The sequence below is a fragment of the Lycium barbarum genome, chromosome 3, assembly GCF_019175385.1.
Source record: "Lycium barbarum isolate Lr01 chromosome 3, ASM1917538v2, whole genome shotgun sequence".
NCBI classification, from domain to species: Eukaryota; Viridiplantae; Streptophyta; class Magnoliopsida; order Solanales; family Solanaceae; genus Lycium; species Lycium barbarum.
This window is the reverse complement of record NC_083339.1, coordinates 139,986,288-140,010,232: the sequence shown is the minus strand read 5'-3', so window position 1 is coordinate 140,010,232 and position 23,945 is coordinate 139,986,288. Positions and strand designations below refer to the sequence as shown.

The 23,945-nt window shown below is 36.9% G+C and overlaps 1 protein-coding gene and 1 pseudogene across 2 annotated transcripts; both read left to right on the top strand.

The window, feature by feature from the left end:
* Nucleotides 1-533: 533 nt before the first annotated feature.
* LOC132633003 (PTI1-like tyrosine-protein kinase At3g15890) lies at nt 534-5,511 on the top strand. Of its 2 annotated transcripts, XM_060349179.1 has the most exons (5): nt 534-806; nt 913-1,004; nt 1,299-1,446; nt 4,290-4,552; nt 4,626-5,511. In XM_060349179.1, the coding sequence occupies exons 2-5, from the start codon at nt 961-963 to the stop codon at nt 5,266-5,268; spliced, it is 1,098 nt and encodes a 365-aa protein (XP_060205162.1). In that variant the 5' UTR covers nt 534-806; nt 913-960; the 3' UTR covers nt 5,269-5,511. The 2 variants fall into 2 exon arrangements, with proteins under 2 accessions (XP_060205162.1, XP_060205161.1); XM_060349178.1 differs by having other exon boundaries at nt 534-1,004.
* Nucleotides 5,512-7,974: 2,463 nt separating this feature from the next.
* LOC132633002 (amino acid permease 6-like) lies at nt 7,975-13,289 on the top strand (annotated as a pseudogene).
* The last annotated feature ends 10,656 nt before the right edge of the window (nt 13,290-23,945 follow it).

Genomic DNA, 23,945 nt, shown 5'->3' with positions numbered 1-23,945 from the left:
TCCCCCGATACGTATATATGAAGTTTGAGGGAATTGGGGAAATAAGGGGATCTTATGGGTTATTATTTAGTTGAGTCGAGTTTAAATGATGGAGCGGATTTCAAAAATGATTTCAAGTTATTTTGGGGATAATTCCTTAGAGATATATTTGAAAAAAATTTAAGGACGAGAGGGATATTTTTAACCCAAAATAAGTTTAAAATATATTTTTAGCCTTTTTTTTCAAAGTAGAAAGGTATTTTTTGACCCTTTTCTCTGGAAAAAAAAAAGTCTTAACCTAGACCCAATTTTTCGAAGTTCATATTTTTGTCCAAATACTACCAGAGTCTATCATAACCACATTTGAAAGTGTAAGAAGTCACTACGGGAAAGTACGCTGATAAGGTCGTAGCCTGCCTAAAAGGAAGCGTAGTTAATGCCAAATAGGCCCCTTTTCTTGGGCCCAGGCTAAGAGCAGGTTTGAAAATATAGAGCGCTATGTAATAAAAGCAGTAACCAATCAAAACAAAAAACATAGTCCAAGGTAAAACGGTGACTTAACCCTGCCATCATATCCTCCTTTTGCACGACATTCCATATCTCCTCTCTCTCTCTCTCTCCCCTTTCAGTTTCAACAGAAAGTAAAATAGAAAAAAAAGCATTCACATTTGGAATCTCCTTCTCTGTCTCTCTCTGTATCCTTTTTTTTTAAACAATCTTTCGGTTTTGAAATTGCTTTTATTGGAAGGAAGTTAACAGAAATGGGCAAGCTTTATTTTTTGTTGAGTTGTTAGAGACAGAGTGTAACACATAAATAGTCAGATAAAGTAATAGCTGAGTGCAGTTCACGGTTTTTCTTCTTTTGTGCTATGGGGTTTTAAAGATTGATTCTTGATTGACGCGCTTATTTTTTGAATTTGATTTGATATATAGTTGTGTTAAGAAAAGGGAAGTTGAGTTGGTGTTTCAAAATTCAAAGCTATGGCTTTTTCCTCCATATTTTGCTGCTTCAAGGGTTCAGATCGGTATGTTTATTAAATTCCTTCAAAGTTATTACCTTTATGACTGTATTGTTCTAATTAAGCTTTATGTTAAGCTGTTTTTACAAGTTTTCTACTAGAATGTTCTAATTAGACACTGTTGCATTTGTTGGAATGATATATTGAACTGAGAGCCTCTAGTTTTATTTGAATTATTTCTTGCTGTGTAGTCTTCTTGTTGTGTTAATTTGGGAAATACTGCTAATGGAAGTGCAAGAACCTCTTTCTTTCTCTTTCCCCCCTTTTTTCTGAATTGATTTTTGATTTGAAATAATACAGAACGGGCCAAGCAAAGAAGCAGCCAACATGGAGGGTTTTCTCTCTGAAGGAGTTGCACTCTGCTACAAATAATTTTAACTATGATAACAAGCTTGGAGAAGGTGGTTTTGGAAGCGTTTATTGGGGCCAGCTCTGGGATGGATCTCAGGTAATTAACTACTATAATAGACCCGCAAGGGTGGCTCAGTTGGTTGAGCATCAGGCTTCCATAATGGAGGTCTCCGGTTCGAAACCCCCTGCCTACAACAGGAGGGGATTTGCCTTTTGGATTGAGCTCGTCGCACTGGGCTTGCCGAGTGCAGGTTATCTCTTCTGTGTGGTTTGCGGGCAATTGCACAGGAGCGGGGTTTACCATGTTCATACCCGAAGCTCGCGGCTGCGGGTTCCCTTGTCATAAAAAATAGACTAATAGTGAATGCCTTCTTGCTTATTGATTTAGGAAAAAACAAGTACTATATGTTTTCTCCTTGTTAACTGATTGGAGCAATTATATGGAACATTACGTAGAGTTGCTTGAACAATATTGGTACACTTGAGTCTATTCCTATAGCTTTAATTTAAAACCACGGTTAGTTTCCCATACAAAGAGTTGGATCGTGGTCATTCACTTGGATTTACGGATCTCAGAGGAAGCTTTTCGAGGTAGTTGGTCGTGAGTTTTTGGTAGTAATTATGACTGTTAATGATATAACAGGTTCCAGGCACTAGCTGGTAAATAGATGAATCTTGAAGATCATTCGGATTTTCTTTGAGAGGTTGCTTAAGTCTCTGATATAGACACTTCGAAAGGAGGTTTAGATAAACACTTAACAGTTTTTTCAATAGGAAAGTTCTTTAATTTTTGTATGGTTAGGTTAAATCCAGCAACAAGCTTTTTCGGAATGGGGATCCTTCAAGGTTATTGATGGCCTTTTGAGCCCGTCCCAAATGGACAGGAAGAAGAGACTAGACAGGAATTAAAAAATTTCACTTGGCGAAAACTGGATAATAGAAAAAAATAATTTCCCCTCTCCCTTCACAATACTAGATATAAGATAAAGGACCTATGACTATGGAGGAACACTGTTTAATGTCACCAGCAAACACCATATGATGTTACCATTCTTCTCTCAAATGTATGTTTGCTACTTGAGTCACAACTAAGATCACAACAATATCAAAGAGGATATCAGAGTTAGTTCACAATTTATCAATTTATTCTCAAACGGCAGCGGCATACTGGCATTAGTAGTCAAAAATTCCTCTTTTAAAAAATGTTTGTTCTTTTCCTTTCCTCTTTTCTACAATCCATCCACTCTGTTTTAATGTTTATTTGAACCACGCATTTTTCAAATCATAAGCGATACATCAAGTAAAGGAAAATGTAAAGATTTGTTGTCTATCATCTAATGCAATGCTAAAAACGGTATGCATGCAGTAGGTCTGGTATTCGGACAATGAAAAGAAATTCAGACATGGTTAAATAGGTTCGGAGACATTCCTAGATTGTCTGATCTACAATTTGTACACATTATGGTGATTTTTCTGGGTTCGATATTCTTAACTTAGAAATATAAACTAAAAGAATTATATAGGAGCATCTTTCCTCTTATAACCAATTCAGAATCTTTTATGTTCAATAATTTGGTGCTTACGAGTACACGAGCATAGCCTCCATAGGATTCACACCACATTTTGGTTGGAGGCTGTAGGTAAGCTATATGCTGACCTTTCATTGCAGTGTGAAAAGTTATATGAAGGATCTCTTCATTTTTCCTTTTTCACCTCAACCCAAAAGGGAAAGGATCTCTTCTTTGTTTGATTCACTGGCCTTCTCTCATCAGATAGGGGAAATCAGTATCAAGGTTGCTTAAAGAGATAATAAAATACATCTAACTGTGTCTTTGAAATGTAGATCCTTTTTTTGGGATCCAATTAATTTGGATTGAGCAGTGATTAGTTGATTGACAGTTTGGTGCGAACTGGATTTGTTTGGAACTAGAAGTCCAATTCAGCCAAAGGTAGGTTTTGCTTATGTGAAACGTGGGATACCATCGTTCACATCCCAATAATGGAGAGATTAGTTGAATTTTCACCACATACCTGAGCTGGGTCGGGGGCAGTAGGTGCCCGAGGATCAGTCAAGGTTTGCCTAGTTTAGTTTACCTCTCTTGTGTGCTTTGCATTACACAGCGGGGTTTACCCAGTGCGCACCCTAAGGTAGCGGATGCGGGTTCCCTTGTCATTACAAAGAAATTACTTTATGGTTTTAAATCCGTTAGCACTAATCGTTCCTAAAACTTAGATTTACAGGATAACTGTCTTCACTGCCTGATTCTCCCTTCCGTAAACCTTATACTCGACCAGTTTGTTAGGTTAAGATACTCTTTTTAATTTTAAAGTAGGCTTTAGATCTGTTGATTCTTTTATGCTGTAGTTTGACAAATATATTGCAATTCTGAATGGGATATTAATATATCACTTTGCCATATACTCCTCATTTTAATGCTATTAATTCTTTAGATTTCTCTGCAATAGTCCATCACTGTTTCACCTCTCTCCTATCTCACTATTTCTCTTATCTGATTTACTGGTTTTCTTGTTGGTACTGATTTTGGTCAGATTCTTCTAAGGCTAATATCTATCTATCAGCAAGTTGTAATCTCAAAACTGAATCAAGCTTCTGCTGAAAAGGAAGGAGGACAGAGTGGTATAGGCACATTTAGAAGAAAGTTGACAGTGGCCGTGACTAGGAACATGTGCAAGTTATATGTCAATTTGTGTGCGTGTGTTTGCTTGTCTTCGAAAGATACATTTCTTGAACTAACATATTTTCCTGAGGAACTATAATAAAAAGGAGTTTGAGAGACTGGCAAAACATATTTAAATTGAAAAGACATCACGTGTTCTGAAGTTTGATTTCTTCCATGTGATGTGTGTATGGAATGAGTCATAGAACTTCACCTACTGATCATGACACTAGAGTTTTTCTTGATGGATGCATATTTTCAGATAGCGGTCAAAAGGCTAAAAGTGTGGAGCAACAAAGCCGAGATGGAATTTGCTGTTGAAGTTGAAATTCTGGCTCGAGTACGACACAAAAATCTGCTAAGTTTACGGGGTTACTGTGCTGAAGGCCAGGAACGTCTGATTGTATACGATTACATGCCTAATTTAAGCTTACTTTCTCATCTTCACGGGCAGCATTCTGCCGAAAGCCTTCTTGATTGGAAGCGACGAATGAACGTCGCAATTGGGTCTGCTGAGGGAATTGCGTAAGTATATAACATCCTTGATCCTTCTTTCTTACTTTTCTCTTCATTTGTTTAACTCTGATGTGCATGACAGCTATCTACACCACCATGCGACCCCACATATCATCCACAGAGATATCAAAGCGAGCAATGTACTGCTCGATTCTGATTTCCAAGCCCAAGTTGCTGATTTTGGATTTGCAAAATTCATCCCAGATGGTGCCACACATGTAACCACACGAGTAAAAGGCACTCTAGGCTATCTTGCACCAGAATATGCGATGTTAGGGAAGGCATCCGAGAGCTGTGATGTCTACAGCTTTGGTATTCTTTTGCTAGAGCTTGCTAGCGGCAAGAAACCGATTGAGAAGCTCAATGTAACTGTGAAACGCACGATCACTGATTGGGCCCTACCGCTTGCATGCGAAGGGAAGTTCAGTGAACTTGCAGACCCAAGATTGAACGGAAACTATGTGGAGGAAGAATTGAAAAGAGTGGTTCTTGTTGCACTCGTTTGTGCTCAGAATCGATCTGAAAAGAGACCAACGATGCTTGAAGTTATTGAGCTGCTAAAAGGAGAATCAAAAGAGAAATTTACAGCTTTGGAAAATGATGACATGTTCAAGATTCCTCCAGCTGTGGATGACGATGTTTTGTCAGGAGCAGAAGGCAATGCAGACTCTGTTGCGTCGGAGGAAAAAGAACCAAAACCAGAAATTGAGAAGGTAGAGGTATAGGCTTGAGAGAATGTGGGTAATTGATTGTGGCTTGTTCATATTGAATTTGTGTAGGACTAAATGTATTTTTCGGGGAAGACATACTGATATCCATTACATGGAACGAAAGTTACTTTTTTTTTTAAGTGAAAGTATCATTTCATTGGGTTGTGCAAGTGTGGATGTTACTGTTTTGCTCGTCTTTCGTGTGATTTCTCGTGTAATACGTTGAACACAAGAAATGAAAACTGTTTATATGCTGAATGGTGTTTCTAGGTCTTCATCAGGTTGGAAATTGATTTGGCTTGGACTTTGTACCCTGGGCTCGGTCCAAATATGTACACTGTTGCAATGACACTACTGTTATGTTAGGCCATAAGTTATGGTAAATATACCTTTGAGCATAAAAAATTCTTATCTTCGTGGTTTCCATAAATAACAGTGCTTACAGAAACAAAAGAATAACAAAAGTTGTAGTATCCCATATTAATGAAGCAAGTCTAGTTTTTTCCTATTGATAACGTTCACATTTGACCAGGCTTTTTGGACATTCCACTATTAAAACAAGTAGCGGCACATTCGGGGGGTCCACCTTGAAATTTAAAAACAAAAAAGAGTATATTTCCAATTCCATTTGACTTGGTATGTTAGGGACCCTCCAACAAAAGCCCTCACCCTTTTTTGTCCCTCAGTGCCCTGCTATTCATAAGAAACACCGATTTAAGAGAGTCCTTTAATGTTCATATTGGATAATCCTAAAACCATCATATGCCTTATCCCGCACTAGGGGTGGACGTTCGGGCCGTCGGATTGGATATGAAAATTTCTGTTTGGATCTTCGGTTTTTGAATTGAAGAAATTACAATCTAAATCCAAATAAACTCGGATTTGATTGGATTTTTAAAGTTCAGTATCAGATTAATCGGTTTGGATATTTCGGGTTCTCGGTTTTGACTTTTGAGCATTTAAAGTAGACTTATTAGAAACAAACTCATGTGCCCCAGTCGCCAAGTTACAGGTCTTAGCATAATGTGAAACTAAATATGTGAAATCAACAAAGCGTTGTTACCACTAAACCAAAAGATATCAAATCAGCTAGTTCAATTATACATTATTCCCTCTATTTTATTGGAAGCTGCTTATTCTAAAAGTAATGAAGTTAACTCCAACTTTGCAAGCTATATCAAATTTAATTTACTAGAAAATTACATATTACTCTTAGTATTATAATGGGTAGAGCCGTAGGGTACTAATCTATTGGAACTTAGGACTAATTAATATTGGGTAATATGAGTAAGGCTAAATAGAAGGTATAAAATTTCGGATTTTCGGATATCCGAAAATCCGATATCCAATCTGAAAATTCAAAAATTTAAAAGTAAAATTCGAAGTGCAATCCAAATAATCTAAATATCCAAACCAAATATTTCCAAAAAGTTCGAATTTTGATTTGAATTTCGGGTTGGCCCAAACTATGGTCGCCCCTATCCTGCAATACTCCATTGGATTACCATTGGGAACTAAATCTTGGAGAAAATTCAAATTCTTGTGGGAAGAAGAAAATTGCTAGTAGTGACGAAGTGTATTTTTTTAATAAGAAAAGCCATATGGGGAGGAAGTGATATTTGGAACATAAATAAAGCTGCTGAGATCTTTAGAAGGAATTTTCCCCTAAAATGCGATTTACAGATTGCATTTCAGAAATTCAATATTTGTTTTTCCACTTTTTTAAGACGTGTTTCAAATTATCAAATACTCCCATCTTTATTTCTTATCATACTAAGTTTTCCATTTTTCTTATGTTTCTTTAAGTGGCTTATTTTATCCAACCATTAATGTTGTTTTGCTTGAAAACAATTTTGATCATAATTGTTAGTATATTATAGATTAGGGGTATTTTTGATCTTATAGGTTAAAACATGGGATTCAAAAATCATGTAGCGAAATATCTTCAAACCTACAAGTCTAAGAAATTGTATAAAATTCTTAAGGGTAAATTAGAAATAGGAGCATTAGCATATATCGTGATCGTGGTGTTTTTTCAGATCATCTTCACGTAACTAAAAAGGAAAGGGGCCAAAAATACCCTTAACATATGGAAAATGACTGATAAATACCCTTCATCCACCTATTGGTCTAATGATAACCCTCAAACTAACACAGAGACATTTACAGTACACCTAGTGAATTCGTAATACCCTTCTTCGATGAAATTGATTTTAGCTTTGTCACGCTTTCCACTAATTTTTTTTCTATATTTGTTTGTGTCGCATCCTATACTTGGGCCTAAGCGGCGGTCCAGTTGCACTAAAAATATCATTTGTCTAGAGCTGAAGGTCCATTTAGAGAAATCTAATGGGACTAATACTTGGCACGAATAGCCTTTTTTGGTTTGAACATAAAAATATTGAAGGTTAAAGACTCGTTTGGTTGGGAAACAACTCATCCCTATTCCACCCTCGAGGTGGGATAAAATAAGGCTACAATCCCAGGATAACTAATCCCGGGATTGGTTATCCCGGATTTTTTTATCCAACCAAACATGAAATAAGGAGACACTAAAATTTTATCCCGAGAGTATTTTTGCTTATCCTTCACACCAAACGACAGGACAACACAACTTAGCCGTAATTGAATGATTAACAAAGCAAGTCCATAAAAGGACTTGTGCTACTCACGGTAATCAAGCATATACCCAATTAGATTGGGATTTGCTATTTTCCATAGGAAAATTTCCATAAAGTTTATTTTTGGAATTAAACTCCTACCCCAATTAGTAATCTAATCCTTAACCAAATAGGAAAAGGTTTATAGGTGATGTTATATAAAGGGTTCTATAGTAAGCATTATGAGTACTACATCAAACCAAAAAAAAACAAAAACGCATAGAGTGATAAATTCTGAATTACCATACACAAACTTGGAAAAACACTTGGAATATGGCACCTGAGTTTCAGAAGAACACCATGTACGTGCCAATGGATCTCGAAAGTGGAGACGTTCAAGAAAACTTCGATGATGATGGACGCGAAAAAAGAACAGGGACTTTGTTGACCGCGAGTGCACATATTATTACTGTCGTGATTGGTTCTGGAGTGCTATCTCTAGCATGAGCAATAGCTCAATTAGGATGGGTGGCTGGTCCTGCAGTTCTCTTTGCTTTTTCTTTCATCACTTACTTCACTTCTGCACTTCTTGCAGACTGTTACCGTTCTCCAGGACCTGTTTCCGGCGAAAGAAACTATACTTACATGGACGTCGTCCGCTCTCACTTAGGAGGTGTGAAGGTGACACTGTGTGGAATTGCACAATATGCTAACCTCGTCGGAGTTACCATTGGATACACAATAATAGCATCTATTAGTATGGTGGCTGTACAGAGGTCAAATTGTTTTCACAAAAATGGCCACGAAGCTAGCTGCTTAATTGACAGCTACCCATATATGATCATATTTGCAGTGATTCAAATTATTCTTAGCCAAATATCAAACTTCCACAAGCTCTCATGGCTATCAATTCTTGCTGCTGTTATGTCTTTTGCTTACGCTTCTATTGGTCTTGGACTGTCCGTAGCCAAAGCTGTAGGTGTGGGCACCATGTTAATACAAGCCTAACATGGGTGGTAGTTAGGGTGGATGTATGTGGATCAGAGAAAGTATGGAAGAGCTTCCAAGCCATTGGAGATATTGCATTTGCCTATGCATATTCTGCCGTTCTCATTGAAATACAGGACACACTGAGATCATCACCTCCAGAAAACAAGGTAATGAAGAGAGCATCACTAGTTGGAGTTTCCAGTACAACCTTGTTCTATATACTATATGGTACCATTGGCTATGCAGCCTTTGGAAGCGAAGCTCCAGGAAATTTCCTCACTGGTTTGGTTTCTATGAACCCTTTTGGCTTATTGACTTGGCCAACGTTTGCATTGCCATCCACCTTATCGGAGCTTACCAGGTTTTCTGTCAACCTTTATATGGGTTTGTGGAGGCTCGATGCAGCCAGAGATGACCAGACAGCAAATTCATCAACTCTGAACACGCTGTGCAAGTTCCATGTTGTGGCGCTAATTACAATATCAACTTGTTCAGGTTGGTGTGGAGAACAAATGTTGTTGTGACAGCCGTGATTGCCATGATATTTCCCTTCTTCAATGACTTCTTGGGTTTGATTGGGGCAGCATCATTCTATCCATTAACCGTCTACTTCCCAATAGAGATGTATATTGCCCAGAGAAAGATACCAAAGTATTCTTTCACATGGGTATGGCTGAAAACACTGAGCTGGACTTGCATGATCATATCACTTGTTGCAGCTGCTGGTAGGGCTGTACAGGGCAAACCGATAAACCGCACCAAACCGACAAACCGAACCAAACCGGAAATAAAACCCGACTAGTGGTTTGGTGTTTGGAAAAAAACCCGACCATTATAGGGTTGGTTTGGTTTTAACTAAAAAAAATCAAACCGAACCCAAACCAACCCGATTATAGATATACTACTTTTAAATTATGTTATGCATAAAAATATTTATTAAAATGTAATTTATAAATATTTTTTTAAATTTTTTCATAATTTTTGTTTTCTTTCTTACATTTAGATTTGAATTTAAGAAGCCCATCTAAATAATATACAAAAAAAAAAAAAAAAAAAAAAAACCCATAAGGAAATGAACACCACAAGTCCACAAGTCCAAAAGACCAAAACATAATGCAAATTTAGCCCCAATTCGGCTACAGAAACAGAACCTTCTCCCAATACTAGGTCTAGCACACAAAAGTTATATGCAGATCCCTCTTTTGTGCAAAACTGCAAATACTTTCTCCTTTTCTCATTTCAGATCCCTTTCTCCTTTTCTCTTTTGCTTTCCTCTCAAATCAAAGAAATAATATGACACTCAGTAGCTTGTGATCTTAATTCTTAGCCATCGTTCGCCTTTTCTCATTTCAGATCCTTTTCTCATTTCAGATTAATCACAGAGCACTCGGATCTTATGATCTTAGGCTACAGGCTACAAGACTCAACTTTACACTGTAAGCCTTTTGTTTTTCCTAATTAGCTTTAACGTTTTACAAATTTATTTATATTGCTATCAATTTGTTGATTTGTTACAAATTACAACTTTTTTATTATATACAGAAATTGTCTTTCGCGATAGAAGCGACAACTTCTGGAACTAAATCGCTAGTGATTGACAACAACCCTCCGATTGTGCCAACAGAATCTCAACAACAACAAGGTAAGAACATTCCTCATCGACGCACTACTCCTAAAAAGCAAAAAAGAACAACTCCTAAAGAACCTTCTAAATCTGGGAATAGTGGTAGAGAGACTTCCGAGATTTGGGATCACTTCTCCAAATTTAAAGCTAAAAGAGGTAAAATTAGGGCGAAATGCAATTACTGTCCAAAAACGTTTGCTGCCGAAAGCAAGAATGGGACTACTACATTATGGTCACATCTAACTGTTAAATGTAACAAATCTCCCTTTAGAATCGTTGATAAGAGACAAACAACATTAAAACCTATTAAAGAAGGGTGGACAGAAGGTCTTTCGGGTTCTAATGAAAGGGTAGTGTATAATGCGAATGAAATTAGGAGGGCCATTGCGAAATTTGTAATTATTGATGAGCAGCCATTTAGAGTTGTAGAGGGAGAAGGCTTTAGGAAATTGATGGCTAAAGCCTTACCAAATTTTGAACTACCTTCTCGTGTTACTGTTGCAAGGCATTGCTTGAGGATTTATCAAGAAGAGAAAGATAAGCTTAAATATCTTATCAAGGACCAACGTGTTTGCCTTACTAGTGACACGTGGACATCACTCCAAAATTTGAGTTATATGGTTGTCACCGCACATTGGATTGATGACCGATGGAATTTAAAAAAGAAAATTCTGAACTTTTTTCCAACACCAGATCACAAAGGTGAGACTATTGCTAAGGGAATTGAGGAATGCTTATTGGGTTGGGGAATTGATAACTTGTTTACAGTAACCTTAGACAATGCGACTGCCAATGATGCTACCATTAAGCATTTGAAGGTGCTAATGGATGATTGGAATGGGGTAATACTTGGAAATGAATTTTTACATGTTAGGTGTAGTGCTCACATATTGAACTTGATTGTAAAATAAGGGTAAGATGAACAAATTGAACCCATTTCTCGTGTAAGGAATGCGGTAAAATATGTTAGATCTTCTCCTTCAGGGTTTGCTTCTTTTAAGTCATTTGTTGAAAAAACTAAGATAGACACTCATGGTCTTGTGAGTCTTGATGTTGAAACTAGATGGAACTCGACATATACAATGTTAGATACAACTATAAAATTTGAAAAAGCCTTTACAAGAATGTATCTGGATGACCATAAATACCAAAAGTATTGTCGAGAAATAAGTGCATTAAGAGGAAATCCATCAGCAAATGACTGGAAGAATGTGAGAGCTTTTGTCAAGTTTCTTGATCTTTTCTACCAGACCACTTTAAAATTTTCAGGGACTTTGTATGTTACTTCCAACTGTTTCTTCCGTGAATTTTTTACTCTTCGAAGTTCTATTAAAAAGTATTCTACATGCGAAGATCTTATTTTGGTTGATATGGCAGACATGATGAAAAGTAAATTTGAGAAGTATTGGGGAAATTTTGAGAATATGAATATGTTATTGCTTGTTGTTGTTGTGTTAGATCCCAGATATAAGATGAAGTATGTAAACTTCACTCTTTCCAAAGCATATGGTCCTTTGTTAGGAAGATTAAAGTCGGAAGATGTGGCAAGTGTTTTAACGCGTTTGTATGATTCTTACAATAACTTTGTCGTTGATGCTTCTTCTAATGACAATATTGGAGGTGATACTAGCATAAGTGAAACCGATGATTTGTTGGAATCTGAATGGGAGAAACATTTGGCAAACGAGGGAAATATTGCAAAAAAACTGATCTTCAGATATACTTGTTGGAATTTGCACTGCTTTTTCTAGCTGGCAAAATATTGAATCTGCTGTTCTTATGAGTTATGACCTTTGTTTTCATGTTATCCGTGGTTCATGCTTTGAGTTTCTTTGGTAATTGAGACTTGCAGAACTAGGACCAAAAGACATAGTACTCAAGGTTGAAGTAGACAATTTGCTTCCCTTTTGTTTTTTAATATTTGGTACTTAATAGCATAAAAGGCTGGAGTTGTGGGGACTCTCATATATTTTAATGTTAGTATTTCCAATCAGAGGTAGTAACTTATATGATGAAAAAGAAAACTTTAGATAAATCAATTATTAATGTTTTGTTATGCATCTGAGATCGGATTTACCATTTAAGGAATGCTAAAACATGAAATACTTATTCATACTTTGAAGACCATCTGAAGAATGACATTACCCCCCCCCCCCCCCCTTTACTTTTCAGTGCTATATTTTAATTACTTGGTCCATGGGGAATGGTTTTGCACTGCAATATCCAGTATACTGCACTGCTTTTTCTAGCTGGTGTAAACAGCAGTACTTGCTCAATCAAGCTGCAGTGATTCCTTTCAGTTGCTGACTGCTGTATGTATCTTGCAGGCTGCAGCCTTTGTTTATTTTTGCCCAGTTGCTGTAGTATATTGCACTGATTTGGATTTTTGCCCAATCTTCAAGCTGCAGTGATTCCTTTCAGTTGTTGTAGTATATTGCACTGATTTGGATTTTTGTTTTTGCTACATCTGACAATTTATTGCCATTTGACATTTTAGTTATATTATAAAGTTAAAACTTCAAACAGTGTTTTGCCTCCATCTTATATGTTGATATTTTGTACTAGAACTCTTTTTAAGAAGCACTGCTGTGTACTTTTCATTAGATACTATGAAAAACCCGAAAAAACCCGAGAAAAATTGATATCGAAAAACCCGACTTTTATTGGTTTGGTTTGGTTTATAGATTTAATAACCCGACATAAATGGTTTGGTTTGGTTTGTAAAAAATCCGAACCAACCCGGCCCATGTACACCCCTAGCTGCTGGATCTATCAAGGGTCTTGCTACTGATGTCAAGCATTATAAGCCTTTCTCAACTTAACAATAAGTCCTCACACCTGTTCAAATTAAATATGTAATGTTTTCAATAACAAGTGTAACTCAAGTTGATTGGATGTGTGTTATTCTTACAAATTTAATACAGTATGCCTTTTTAAGGACAATGCAGCTTAGTTCAGGTCATATTATTTGAATGATATATTAATATCGTGGTTCATTTACGTAATTGAAGTAACAAGTGTCAACATTTAACTCCAACGAATTAATTTTATCTAAGAAGATTGAATGCCCTTCCAGTAAGTAATATTTTTCATTATGATCATTCAACTTAAGATTTTTTTTTCAAATCGCCACCCCCTACTTATGACAAGAAATTGTTTTTCTCGTCTACCTTTGAACCAACAACTCCAGCAAATCATTATGAATCTTTTGTTTCCAAACTCAAATATCTTGACAGCTATACGTTTGACAGCAAGCGATTGTTTTATAGAAAAATATTGTGTTACATGTCTTTACGTGGGCTATTTAAGCTTGATATTAGTCGGAATTAACTATAGAAATTCACAGCGCTTTACAGCTTGTTTCGTAAACCAAGCTAGTTTGCTTGTTCCAAGGGCCAACACTCTCTCCTGATTGATGATTCTAACTAGCGGTGCTACCAACAACCTGTTTTTCTTATACACCTTAGCTCTTAGAAGATCAAGCTTGTACATAAGCCTGTAACTGACCCTTAATCATCTAATAATCTATGAAGCTTTGAAAGTCTAATTTGCAGACTTGCACACATAGAGGATAAAATAAGAGAAAGTTATATGAGATGGTTTGGCCATGTCTTGCACTGGTCCACAGATGCCATCATGTGATGATTGAGAAGAATAGACCTAAAATCATATAGAAGAAAATATGATCTACATGATCGTGGTGCACATCAGAAACCTGTGAGAAGAATCCAAAGGCAACATCTATTTTTGAATTGGGATATGGTATGAAGATCAAATTTTGGCAGGATAAATGGTTTAGTTACATCCCTCCTAAGGAGGAATTTCCAGGCTTATTCAGCGTCAGATCACATCCTCATTATAGAGTAGTCTAAGTTAGAGAAAATAATAAGTGGAGTATCACATCAAGAGGAGATGTCATGACTGGAATTTGGAGAGTTTTACCTTTTTGTTGACAACTATATTTTAAATCCTGGATTATTGAAACAGAAGATTTACTGAGAGACAAAAGAGGTTTACTTTAAAGGGGTGTTATCGTATGCTACAAATGGAGGAACGGATTGTGGAATTTGACCTTGGCAATTAATCTGAAAAAGTAAGGCTCCTCTAAAAGTCTCTTGTTTTAATTGGATAGCACAAAATGAAGCATGTGTCACTCATGATAACCTGGGAAGAGAGAAACAATCTTGTGTAATAGGTGATAAATGTGAGAGAAGGATATGTTGGACAAAATCTCCTTATCCTACACTGTGATGTGACTACTGACATATCGAATATGTTTGTAAATCTACCTGGGATCCAATGGAGATGCCGAAATCCCTTAGAAATATATATTGTAGTTGAACAGGGAAAAAGCCACAGAACTCTCTATGAAAGGTTTGTTACATCGTATAATGCATTGTTTTGGCCCTTATGGAGTGAATGGATCTGGAGGTGTTCTAATGGAGTTTCTGACGCTAATCACATTTTGAATCTTGTTGTTTGAATACTGTAAATGCTTTGTTGGACTTCATATGCTCCCTAGAACTTTTAGGGGCTTCTTTTATACAGTTATTTTGTCTACAAGTATCTCCTTGGTTCTGGAATTCTAATAAAATTATTTACTTTAGTAGCAGTTTCTTTTCTTCAATGTGTATTACTATTTGTTGCCTCATTTGTTTTTTATCTTGATATTTTGTTGTCATATTTTTCTTTGACACCATGCTTCACGTCCTTGTCTTATTCTTTCGAGCCGAGGGTCTATCGGAAACATCCTCTCTACCCCACAAAGGTAGGGGTAAGATCTGTATACATCCTACCCTCCCCGGTGTTGGACTAAAACGGTCCAAAGATACTCTTAACATGATGCGGTATTGTCCGTTTTGGGCCAAACACGCACGGTTTTCCCCAAAAGGCCTCACATCATTAAGCGTATCCAACACCTTATAAGTAACTCTTTTTTTCTTTTCAGCTACCAATGTGATACTTTATTCACACACCCAAGATCCAGACCCCACTTGTGGAACTACACTGTATTTATTGTTGTTGTTTTTATCCCCAAAAAAATCATTGTCCTAGTTCAACATAGAGTTCCACTGTGCAGAAACAAATTCAAATAACACCATTATGACTAGCTTTACACCTCCTGTTCCCTACTCCAGATTTCAGTTCGTCAAAATGAAAAAGAAAAATCAATAACTAAGCTGCCCCTATTTTAACAGCAAACTTAGCAGCAAGAAGCACAATGAAGTAAAGGAGACTTACCTAGAGGAAATAACACAGACCCATTGTAGAATTCTAAGAGCAAGAGCAGAAGCAACTCCACTTCAATTGAAACTCTGAAAACAAGAATAATTACAACTGATGAAGTACATCCAACATTGGGTGAAAACATCAAATTTGGAAAATCCATCACCAAAAAAGGATAAAAGACCAAATATTAGAAAACACATTAAAGGAAAAACACCAAAAATGAAGGTAAAAGACCATAAAATTGAGATGGGTTTCTCATTCAAATAGTAAATGACAATTAACTTAACTGAGAGGATTATAACCAAGAAAACTGGAGCTTGCTGATAAATCCTATTGTAGGAAGTGAAATGATGGTGTGTAGGAAAAGAGAGAGAGAAAGGCACGTCATTTTATAAAGGCAAAAGCGCTTGGGACCCCGAACTTGCAACTTTTTATAGAGTGCAACCTAAATTATGCGGAGGCTTAACCCCCCGAACTTGCAACTTTTTATAGAGTGCAACCTAAATTATGCGGAGGCTTAACCCCCCGAACTTGCAACTTTAAGTGTCCACACCCCTCAGCCGTGTAAACACGCGTATTACACGGTGTAAAAAATGCTCATGTGTTTGTCCACGTAGATAATAATTACAACCCGACCCAAGTTACCCATTTATTTTAACTTTAAATTAAACATAGGCATTTAAACCCCATTTTACTCTTTATCTGTCAAAATTTTTAACCCTAACCGATGGTTTGTCTCCAACATATGTTCTTCCCCAAAAATCAGAGTTAAGGGTTTACTTGTAAGTGAGCAATTTCTAGTGATTCCGATCAGTTGCTTAATTCCGATTAGTTGCTGATGTTGCTTCGATTTTCAACATTTTGGCTGAAATTCTTACAAGGTAAGTGATTATCCACTGTTAAAATGTGTTTTGCGTTTGTTTTCATCATGTTTAAGCTTGTTTCTTTGTAGGGTTTTTGTTTATTATTCCGACTAGGGTTCAGTCGTGGGTTTCATCTAGTGTTTCGATTAGGTTTTGATTTGTGGTAAGACTATGATGATAATGAGTTTGTGTTCTTATAAATTGATTGTATTGTGTTGAAATTTTCAATTTTGTGCATGCATGGCTGTTAGGGTTTTCTTGTAATTTCTTCCAAAAATTAGGGCATTTCTGTAAAACCCTTTTTCTATTATCTTAATTATTAGATTATGTTTAGTATTGTTAAAAATTGGGGTTTTTTGTAAATAATTGATGCATAGTTGTATGTTTGTGTCTAATTGAACATTTGATGTCTGTTTGTAAAGTAGTTGTTTATTTGTATGTTTATGTCTTAATTTTCTGGTTATTATTCATTGTTGATAGGTTGACACATGGCTTCTAAGTATCGTAACTTAAGGTTCAAAGTTGGGGGTATGTTGGTTAGTGAGGTAGGGCCAATCTACATTGGGGGTAAAACTGAACATGTGTTCAATGTTGATGAAGATCACATGTCTATTCCTGAAATAATAGATTATTGTAAGTCATTTGGGGTAACTAAGTTAGGGAAAACATATGCTGTTCCATCTCAAGGGGGTGATTTGGTTGAATTGCAAAAAGACAGGGACATTTATGACATTACACTCTTCTTACATAATGGGGACACAATAGACATTTATGTGTGTGATGCCTCAGTTATGGAGGATGTGGGTCACACTGGAGGGCAAAGTAGTCAAGTTACAAGTGTAGGTGTAAATTTAAGTCAAGTAGATGAGTCTTTTAATGCACCTGTGGCTGGCAACAGGGAATCTGATTCGCTTTTTGTTCCCTGTGGTGGTTCTCAAGATCTAGGGTTAAATCCTTCTTCTTCTACTATTTCAAGTATTGAAAGGGTTGCTAATGAAGGGGTAGCAGATGGTTATTCTTCAATAGATTGGACAGATTATGAAGAAGAAGAGGCTGCACCAATTGTCCAAGAAGAAGAGGTTGCACCAATTGTCCAAGAAGAAGAGGCTGCACCAATTGTCCAAGAAGAAGATGCACCTACTTTTCTAGAAGAAGATGCACCAGCTGAAGATGAACAGAATGTAAACAATGATGATGATTTTGAGTCTGACCATTCTGTTGATTATGGGTCAGATGTACACGAGGAGTTGAGGATTGTGAAGCACGATCTGAAGAAGTTTAACAGAGAAAATAGGAGGAACAAGAAAAAGGAAAAGCCAAAAGGTTTTCTAGGTGAAGTTGGAGTGGACGAAGGGTATAATGATATTGATAAAGGTAAGAAAAGCTTTAATGGTAAACTGACAGGAGATGAGCCATATTATGATAGTTTTGATTGTGAAAGTTTTGAATCTGATGATGAATTATGTCCTGTTTCTGACGATGAACTTGAAGGAGGGGAGTTACGGAGAAGAAAAAAGAGTAATAAAGTGGTCTATGATCCAACTTGTGAGGTTGTAATTTGGCAGTGTGGTTTGGTTTTTGAAAGCGTTAAAGAACTTAGAGAAGCAATCACAAAATATGCAATAAAAACTGGGGTTGAGTTAGAAAAGTTTGTGAATGAACCTACTAGAGTAAGGGTGAGGTGTAAAAGAGATTGTCCATGGTTATTTTATGCTAGCAAAGAAGGGAGGAGTGAAAATTTCACTATCAAGACATATAACCCAAGGCACAAATGCACCAGAACCAACACAAATTTTCTCTGTAATTCTAAATTTTTATCCAAGTATTTGAAAGATAGGATTGTGTCACAACCTACTATCAAAGGGTGGGAAATTCAAGATTGGGTTAGAAAAGAGTTAGGTGTTTGTGTTAGCAAGGCAGTGTGTTTAAAGACGAGGAAAATGGTGTTGCAAGAGGTAATAGGGGACCATGTGGCTGAATTTAACAGAATCTTAGACTACAGGGATGTATTGCTTCAAACAAATCCTGGCAGCACTTGTCTTATTAAGTTGACACATACAGAAAATGGCATCAAACAATTTCTTTCTTTTTATATATGCTTTGATGCTATGAAAAAGGGATTCAGAGATGGGTGTAGGAAGTGTATAGGGCTGGATGGGTGCTTTTTGAAAGGGATTTGTAAAGGTCAGTTGCTGGTAGCAGTTGCTAATGATGGAAACAATCAAATGTTTCCAATAGCATGGGCAGTAGTTGGTGTTGAGAACAAGGATACTTGGAGATGGTTCTTAATGATTTTGAGAGAGGATCTGAACTTAGGAGGAGGTTCCCAGCTTACTATTCTCAGTGACATGCAAAAGGTAACTCAAAACAATCAAATATTTCTTTCTTGTTTTTATTTTAGACTAACCCTAATAAAGTATTATGCTTTGTTTTGAAACTACAGGGACTTATAGCTGTTGTTGAAGAAATATTACATGAATGTGAGCACAGGATGTGTGCTAGACATATCTTAGCAAATTGGTCACAAAACTGGAGAGGCATAGAGAGAAAGAAGAAATTTTGGGCTTGTGCTAGAGCAACATTTGAAGCAGATTTTAAGTATAAGCTTGATGGTCTAGCTAGGTTGGGTAGAGGTATTGTGGAAGACCTCATCAAGTAAAACAAAAAAAGATAGTGCAAAGCATACTTCCAAACTTTCTCCAAATGTGACAGTGTGGATAATAACATGGCAGAAAGTTTCAATGCATGGATCTTGGGACCAAGGCATAAGACTATTGTTTCTATGTTGGAAGAAATCAGAATTAAGGTGATGAATAGGATTCCTAAGTCAAGAACATTTGCTGAAAGCTGGATGGAGGATGTATCTCCAATGGCAATGATGGTGTTTAATGTCAATGTAGAGAGATCGATGCAATGCAACATTGATTGGAATGGTGATGAAGGGTTTGAAGTGCTAGAAGGGTCATATAGGCATACTGTGAATTTGGGTCAACAAAAGTGTAGCTGCATATTATGGGAATTGAAGGGGATCCCATGTGCTCATGCTATTGCAGCTATGAACCATTTGAATATGGATGCATCACAAGCAATTTCAAGCTGGTATAGAAAAGACAAATATTTGAAGGCTTATTCTAACTTCATTCAGTCAGTTCCAAACATGAAAATGTGGCCAGACAGTACCAATCCAATTGTTGAGCCACCTAAAGTGAGAAATATGCCTGGTAGACCAACTAAGAACAGAAAAAAAGAAATTGGAGAAGTGAGAAAATCAGGGAAGTTGCCAAAGTATGGGATAACAATGACTTGTTCAATTTGCAGAGGAGCCAATCATAACAAAAGGGGTTGTCCAAAGAATCCTATGGCTAAGACAAAATCAAGAACCACACCACGGGTATACTTGCTTACATTGCTTACTATTTCGTATTGCTTAAATTACTTAGTATACTTGCTTACATTGCTTAATCTGATTTGTACTATTCTAGTGTGCTGCACCCTCACAACAGTCCTCTAATGGAACTAAGAGAGGTAGAGGTCAATATGAAAGGGGAAGTACTAGCAGTAGAGGTGAAGGACCAAGTACTGGCACTAGAGGTAGAAGAACAGGTGCAGGAAGTGGTTACAAGAGGCCAAGGGTTGTGGGACAAGGTGTATTTGTTTCTGGAACTCAATATACTGCAATTAATGTAAGTGTCGTCTTCTTAAATTGTTAGCCTTGTGTTTTCAAAAGTGAGCCCAAAAAATAACCAAGTATTCTTTATGTTGCAGCAAGGTTTACCAAGCAAAACGAGGTTCAGTACTGGTGTGACGAGTTCTGCACATGTGACTGGTGAAATTGGTTATCAACCTACCAAAGGACTAAAGTGGAAAGGCAAACAAGCTGTAACTCAAAGAGAACTTGGAGTCCAAAGTGTTGTGCATCACATTCAAACCAGATCAAAAGCTGCTGGGATTCAAACAAGGGCACAAGCCAAGGCTAAGTCGCCCTCAAAAGCTGCTAAAGACAAAGTTCCCTCTAAGAGTGCAAAGACAAGGGCAAAAGCTAAGGGAAAATCTCCTGCAAAGAAAGCTTTTTAGTTCATGTGTGGCTGGTGAATGTTACTTAGACTTCGACTAATGGTATTTTAGGTGTTTGTGGTTGTTGTTGAACAAAACTTAAACTTATGTGTTTTTATGTTGTTGTGAATTTTGCTGTTTTAAGTGGTTGTGTATGCAACTGTTTTTGGTTGAAACAATTAAGCACTTTGGTGTTGTTATGTTCATGAAACAATTAGGCACTTTGGTGCTGTTATGAAATGCATCTATTTATGTAGTAGCCAACGTGTAAATGTGTGTGTTTTACAGTTTGATTTCTTTGTGAAATACAATGTTGATGTACTGTTATTGGTAGTAATTCTCGGATAAAATACCAACTGATTCAAGACATGTTAGAAGTAGCACATATATTGCTTTAATCAGCAAAAACATACACTTACATCCGTCAAATATATCCCCGTCGTCTAACTTAACCAAAATTTACACAAAATGTTCCTTTAAGTCAGCCAAAATGTGCCCCCTTCCATCTAAGTCAAGCTTAAACTAACTACATCCGACATACTTAGTCTTAAATCATCGGGAAATTAGGATAAAGTACATAATCACATTACATATCAAACTTAAGCACAAGACTATCTTCAATGTCCTTCTCCACTTCAGTTGTTGTTGTTGTTGTTTGTTAGTCTTCTTCAACAACCCCGAAATCACAATATTTGCTTGAATTGGTAACTCCGGATCATACCACTTGAAATACTTACAAGGAGTTCGAAATAGGGACAACATTTGTATAAAAAACAGCATAATCAGTGTTAAGAAATTTTACTAATACAAATTAGATTAAAAAGTATGAATATTACATACCCCATAATGCGTACATCCGAGAAATCTACGTTCGGGATTGTCATCCGACCATGAAATTCTTGTGACTGGAGGACACCCATATGCACAAACAAGCCTAGTATTATAAATCATGGGTTCAAAGATTAATGGAAAGAAATAAAATTGATGGCAAAGAGAAGAAATTTAATGGAAGAATTCTTGAAATTTCTAATATATGGTGGAGGAGAAGGGGTTATGGTGTATAAATAGGAAGAAAAGAGAGAGAGAGAGAGAGAGAGATGTTGGGGAAGGAAAATGTTTATTTTAAGTTTTTAACCGTTGGGGGGTCTGATGTGGACAAAAAATATGTTACACCCCGGAAAAATTTTGAGTTACCGAAAACTGTAGACGGCTTAGTATGGGCCAAAGGGCCATTACAACGCGAACGCGCTGAACAAAATTCGATAATCAAGTATGGAATGAAGGTTGTGTTATAAGAAGTTAATAATAACATATATATGACATTGGGAGACCATATGGTGTAAATTAGTTTATATGTTATTTGACGAAAAGCCCTCGTTGCTGCAAGCTAAGTGGGGCCCACATGTCGGAGTTTTGTGAAAGACGTGAGAAGGGACACGTGAGTAGTATATGGAAAGTTGAGTAGGTCCTAAGAAGGACCCATAAGCTAAAAATGAGTGTAGACCCTCCAAAAGGACGATTTAAGAAAACATGTTTGGGTGATCCGACTTGGAGGGGAAAAAACGGCATTATAAGTTTGGAATTTTGGAAAACCCCAGAAATAAAAGTTGTAGATAATTGAATTATCTTTCCAACCATAGGTCGTGGGCCCTCATACGATATCGGGATCAAACGTTATGACCGTTTTACTGAACGAACATCCAGTCAGAAAATTTAACCCTGCGCGACCGCGCCCAAAGGGACGCGAACGCGCAGAAGGAGTTTATATTACCCTCCGCGATCGCGCCAGAAGGCAGCGCGAACGCGATGAGCAATTTTCCAGTAGTTTCTGGCAGCTTCCAAACGTCATAAAAAGGGGGAAACCCCCCTCATTTTCAGATCAACACACGAAAAACACACCCCAAAACTCTCCAAAAATCTGGAGAGTTCTCCCAAACTCCCCAACCAAAATTTTGCCCAAAACCGGGTATAAGTTCCCAATTCCAGTCCGGGTAGTGTATAATTATTGGTGCAGAATCATATAACAGTGTGTGGTGGCCTAAATTTAGCATGGAAAAGTGGAGACTAAGAAATATTAAAGGGAGAAAGGTATGAATCTCTTTCTATTTGTGCTAATACTAGTTTATTTACGAAGAATACGCGATTAAATAATTGTATACTGAGTTAATTAGTTATGAAAATTGGAAAACAGCGTGTGGGCTGTTTTATGAGATATTTTGGAGTTGAAAACATTATAATCGATGTTGGTATTGTTGTTGTTGTTGTTGTTGGCTGCTGAATTAAAAATTTGGGCTAGGCATATAAACAGGGGAGATGCTGCCCGATTTTCGGCAGAATATAAAATAGCATAATTTGAATTATGGTACAAGTGTAAGATGAAAAGGCTAACATTAGTGTGAATTATCTTAAATGTAGACTTACAAGCTCGGACACATAAGCGTAGCTAATAGGACGTGGAACAGGTATGTTAAGGCTCGTCCCTTTTATTTCAAAGGCATGATCCCGATATTATGAATTTAAAATTTGTCTCCATATCTTACTTGTTTTTAAAAGTTAGATGTCTATGATTCTAAGGTATGATTACTTTCCCGATAACCCGTCAACGTTTTTCAAATGTTCGTATTTTTCCAAAACAAAGGTTTATGATATTGTAAGCTTTTATGACAAAAATGATGGATATGTATTACAATGACATCGATGACGTTAAATATGAGGAAATGTCTATGACAGATATGTTGACGATATGTTCCTACCATTAATATGACAATATGAAAATGTTAAGTTATTTCTTGATTTCTCAACTCTATTATGATAATGACTATTTTAAAGGTTTCAAGTATATGAAATGACGCCTTATGATCTGATTCTATGTTTTATTATGATTACACTCTCCATTGATAGTCTCGCCTTATATTAATTGTCCCTTCAAGGTGAGACACGATGCCCATGGCTATTCCATAATATAATCGGAGGTTACCGACCTTACGTCACTCCGAAGAAGATATGATTTTCTCTGGGCTCTCATGCATGCTATGTATATGTTATCAGTATATGTATACGTATATGAGGAAGATGGGGAAAGGAAAGGCGCTATAGACGCACAGCCACCTGATCAGTTGGAGTATGATACATGATATCGTCCCGGACGCGGGATATATGGTTAAATGGATCGGAGCCGACGCCTCGGCAATATGATGTATTTTATTTTCTATATATATGAAAAGAAATGTTTTCCGAGAAAGCAGAGTAATATATGCACATATGGATCGGGCTGCACGTTCCGCAGCAATATGATATAGTATATGCACGTATGGATCGGGCTGCACGTTCCGC

Coding starts and splice junctions, on each gene's coding strand:
- LOC132633003 (XM_060349179.1), top strand. CDS start 961: ATGGCTTTTTCCTCCATATTTTGCTGCTTCAAGGGTTCAGATCG. Junction 1,005..1,298: donor TGCTTCAAGGGTTCAGATCG/GTATGTTTATTA, acceptor GAAATAATACAG/AACGGGCCAAGCAAAGAAGC. Junction 4,553..4,625: donor GGGTCTGCTGAGGGAATTGC/GTAAGTATATAA, acceptor TGTGCATGACAG/CTATCTACACCACCATGCGA.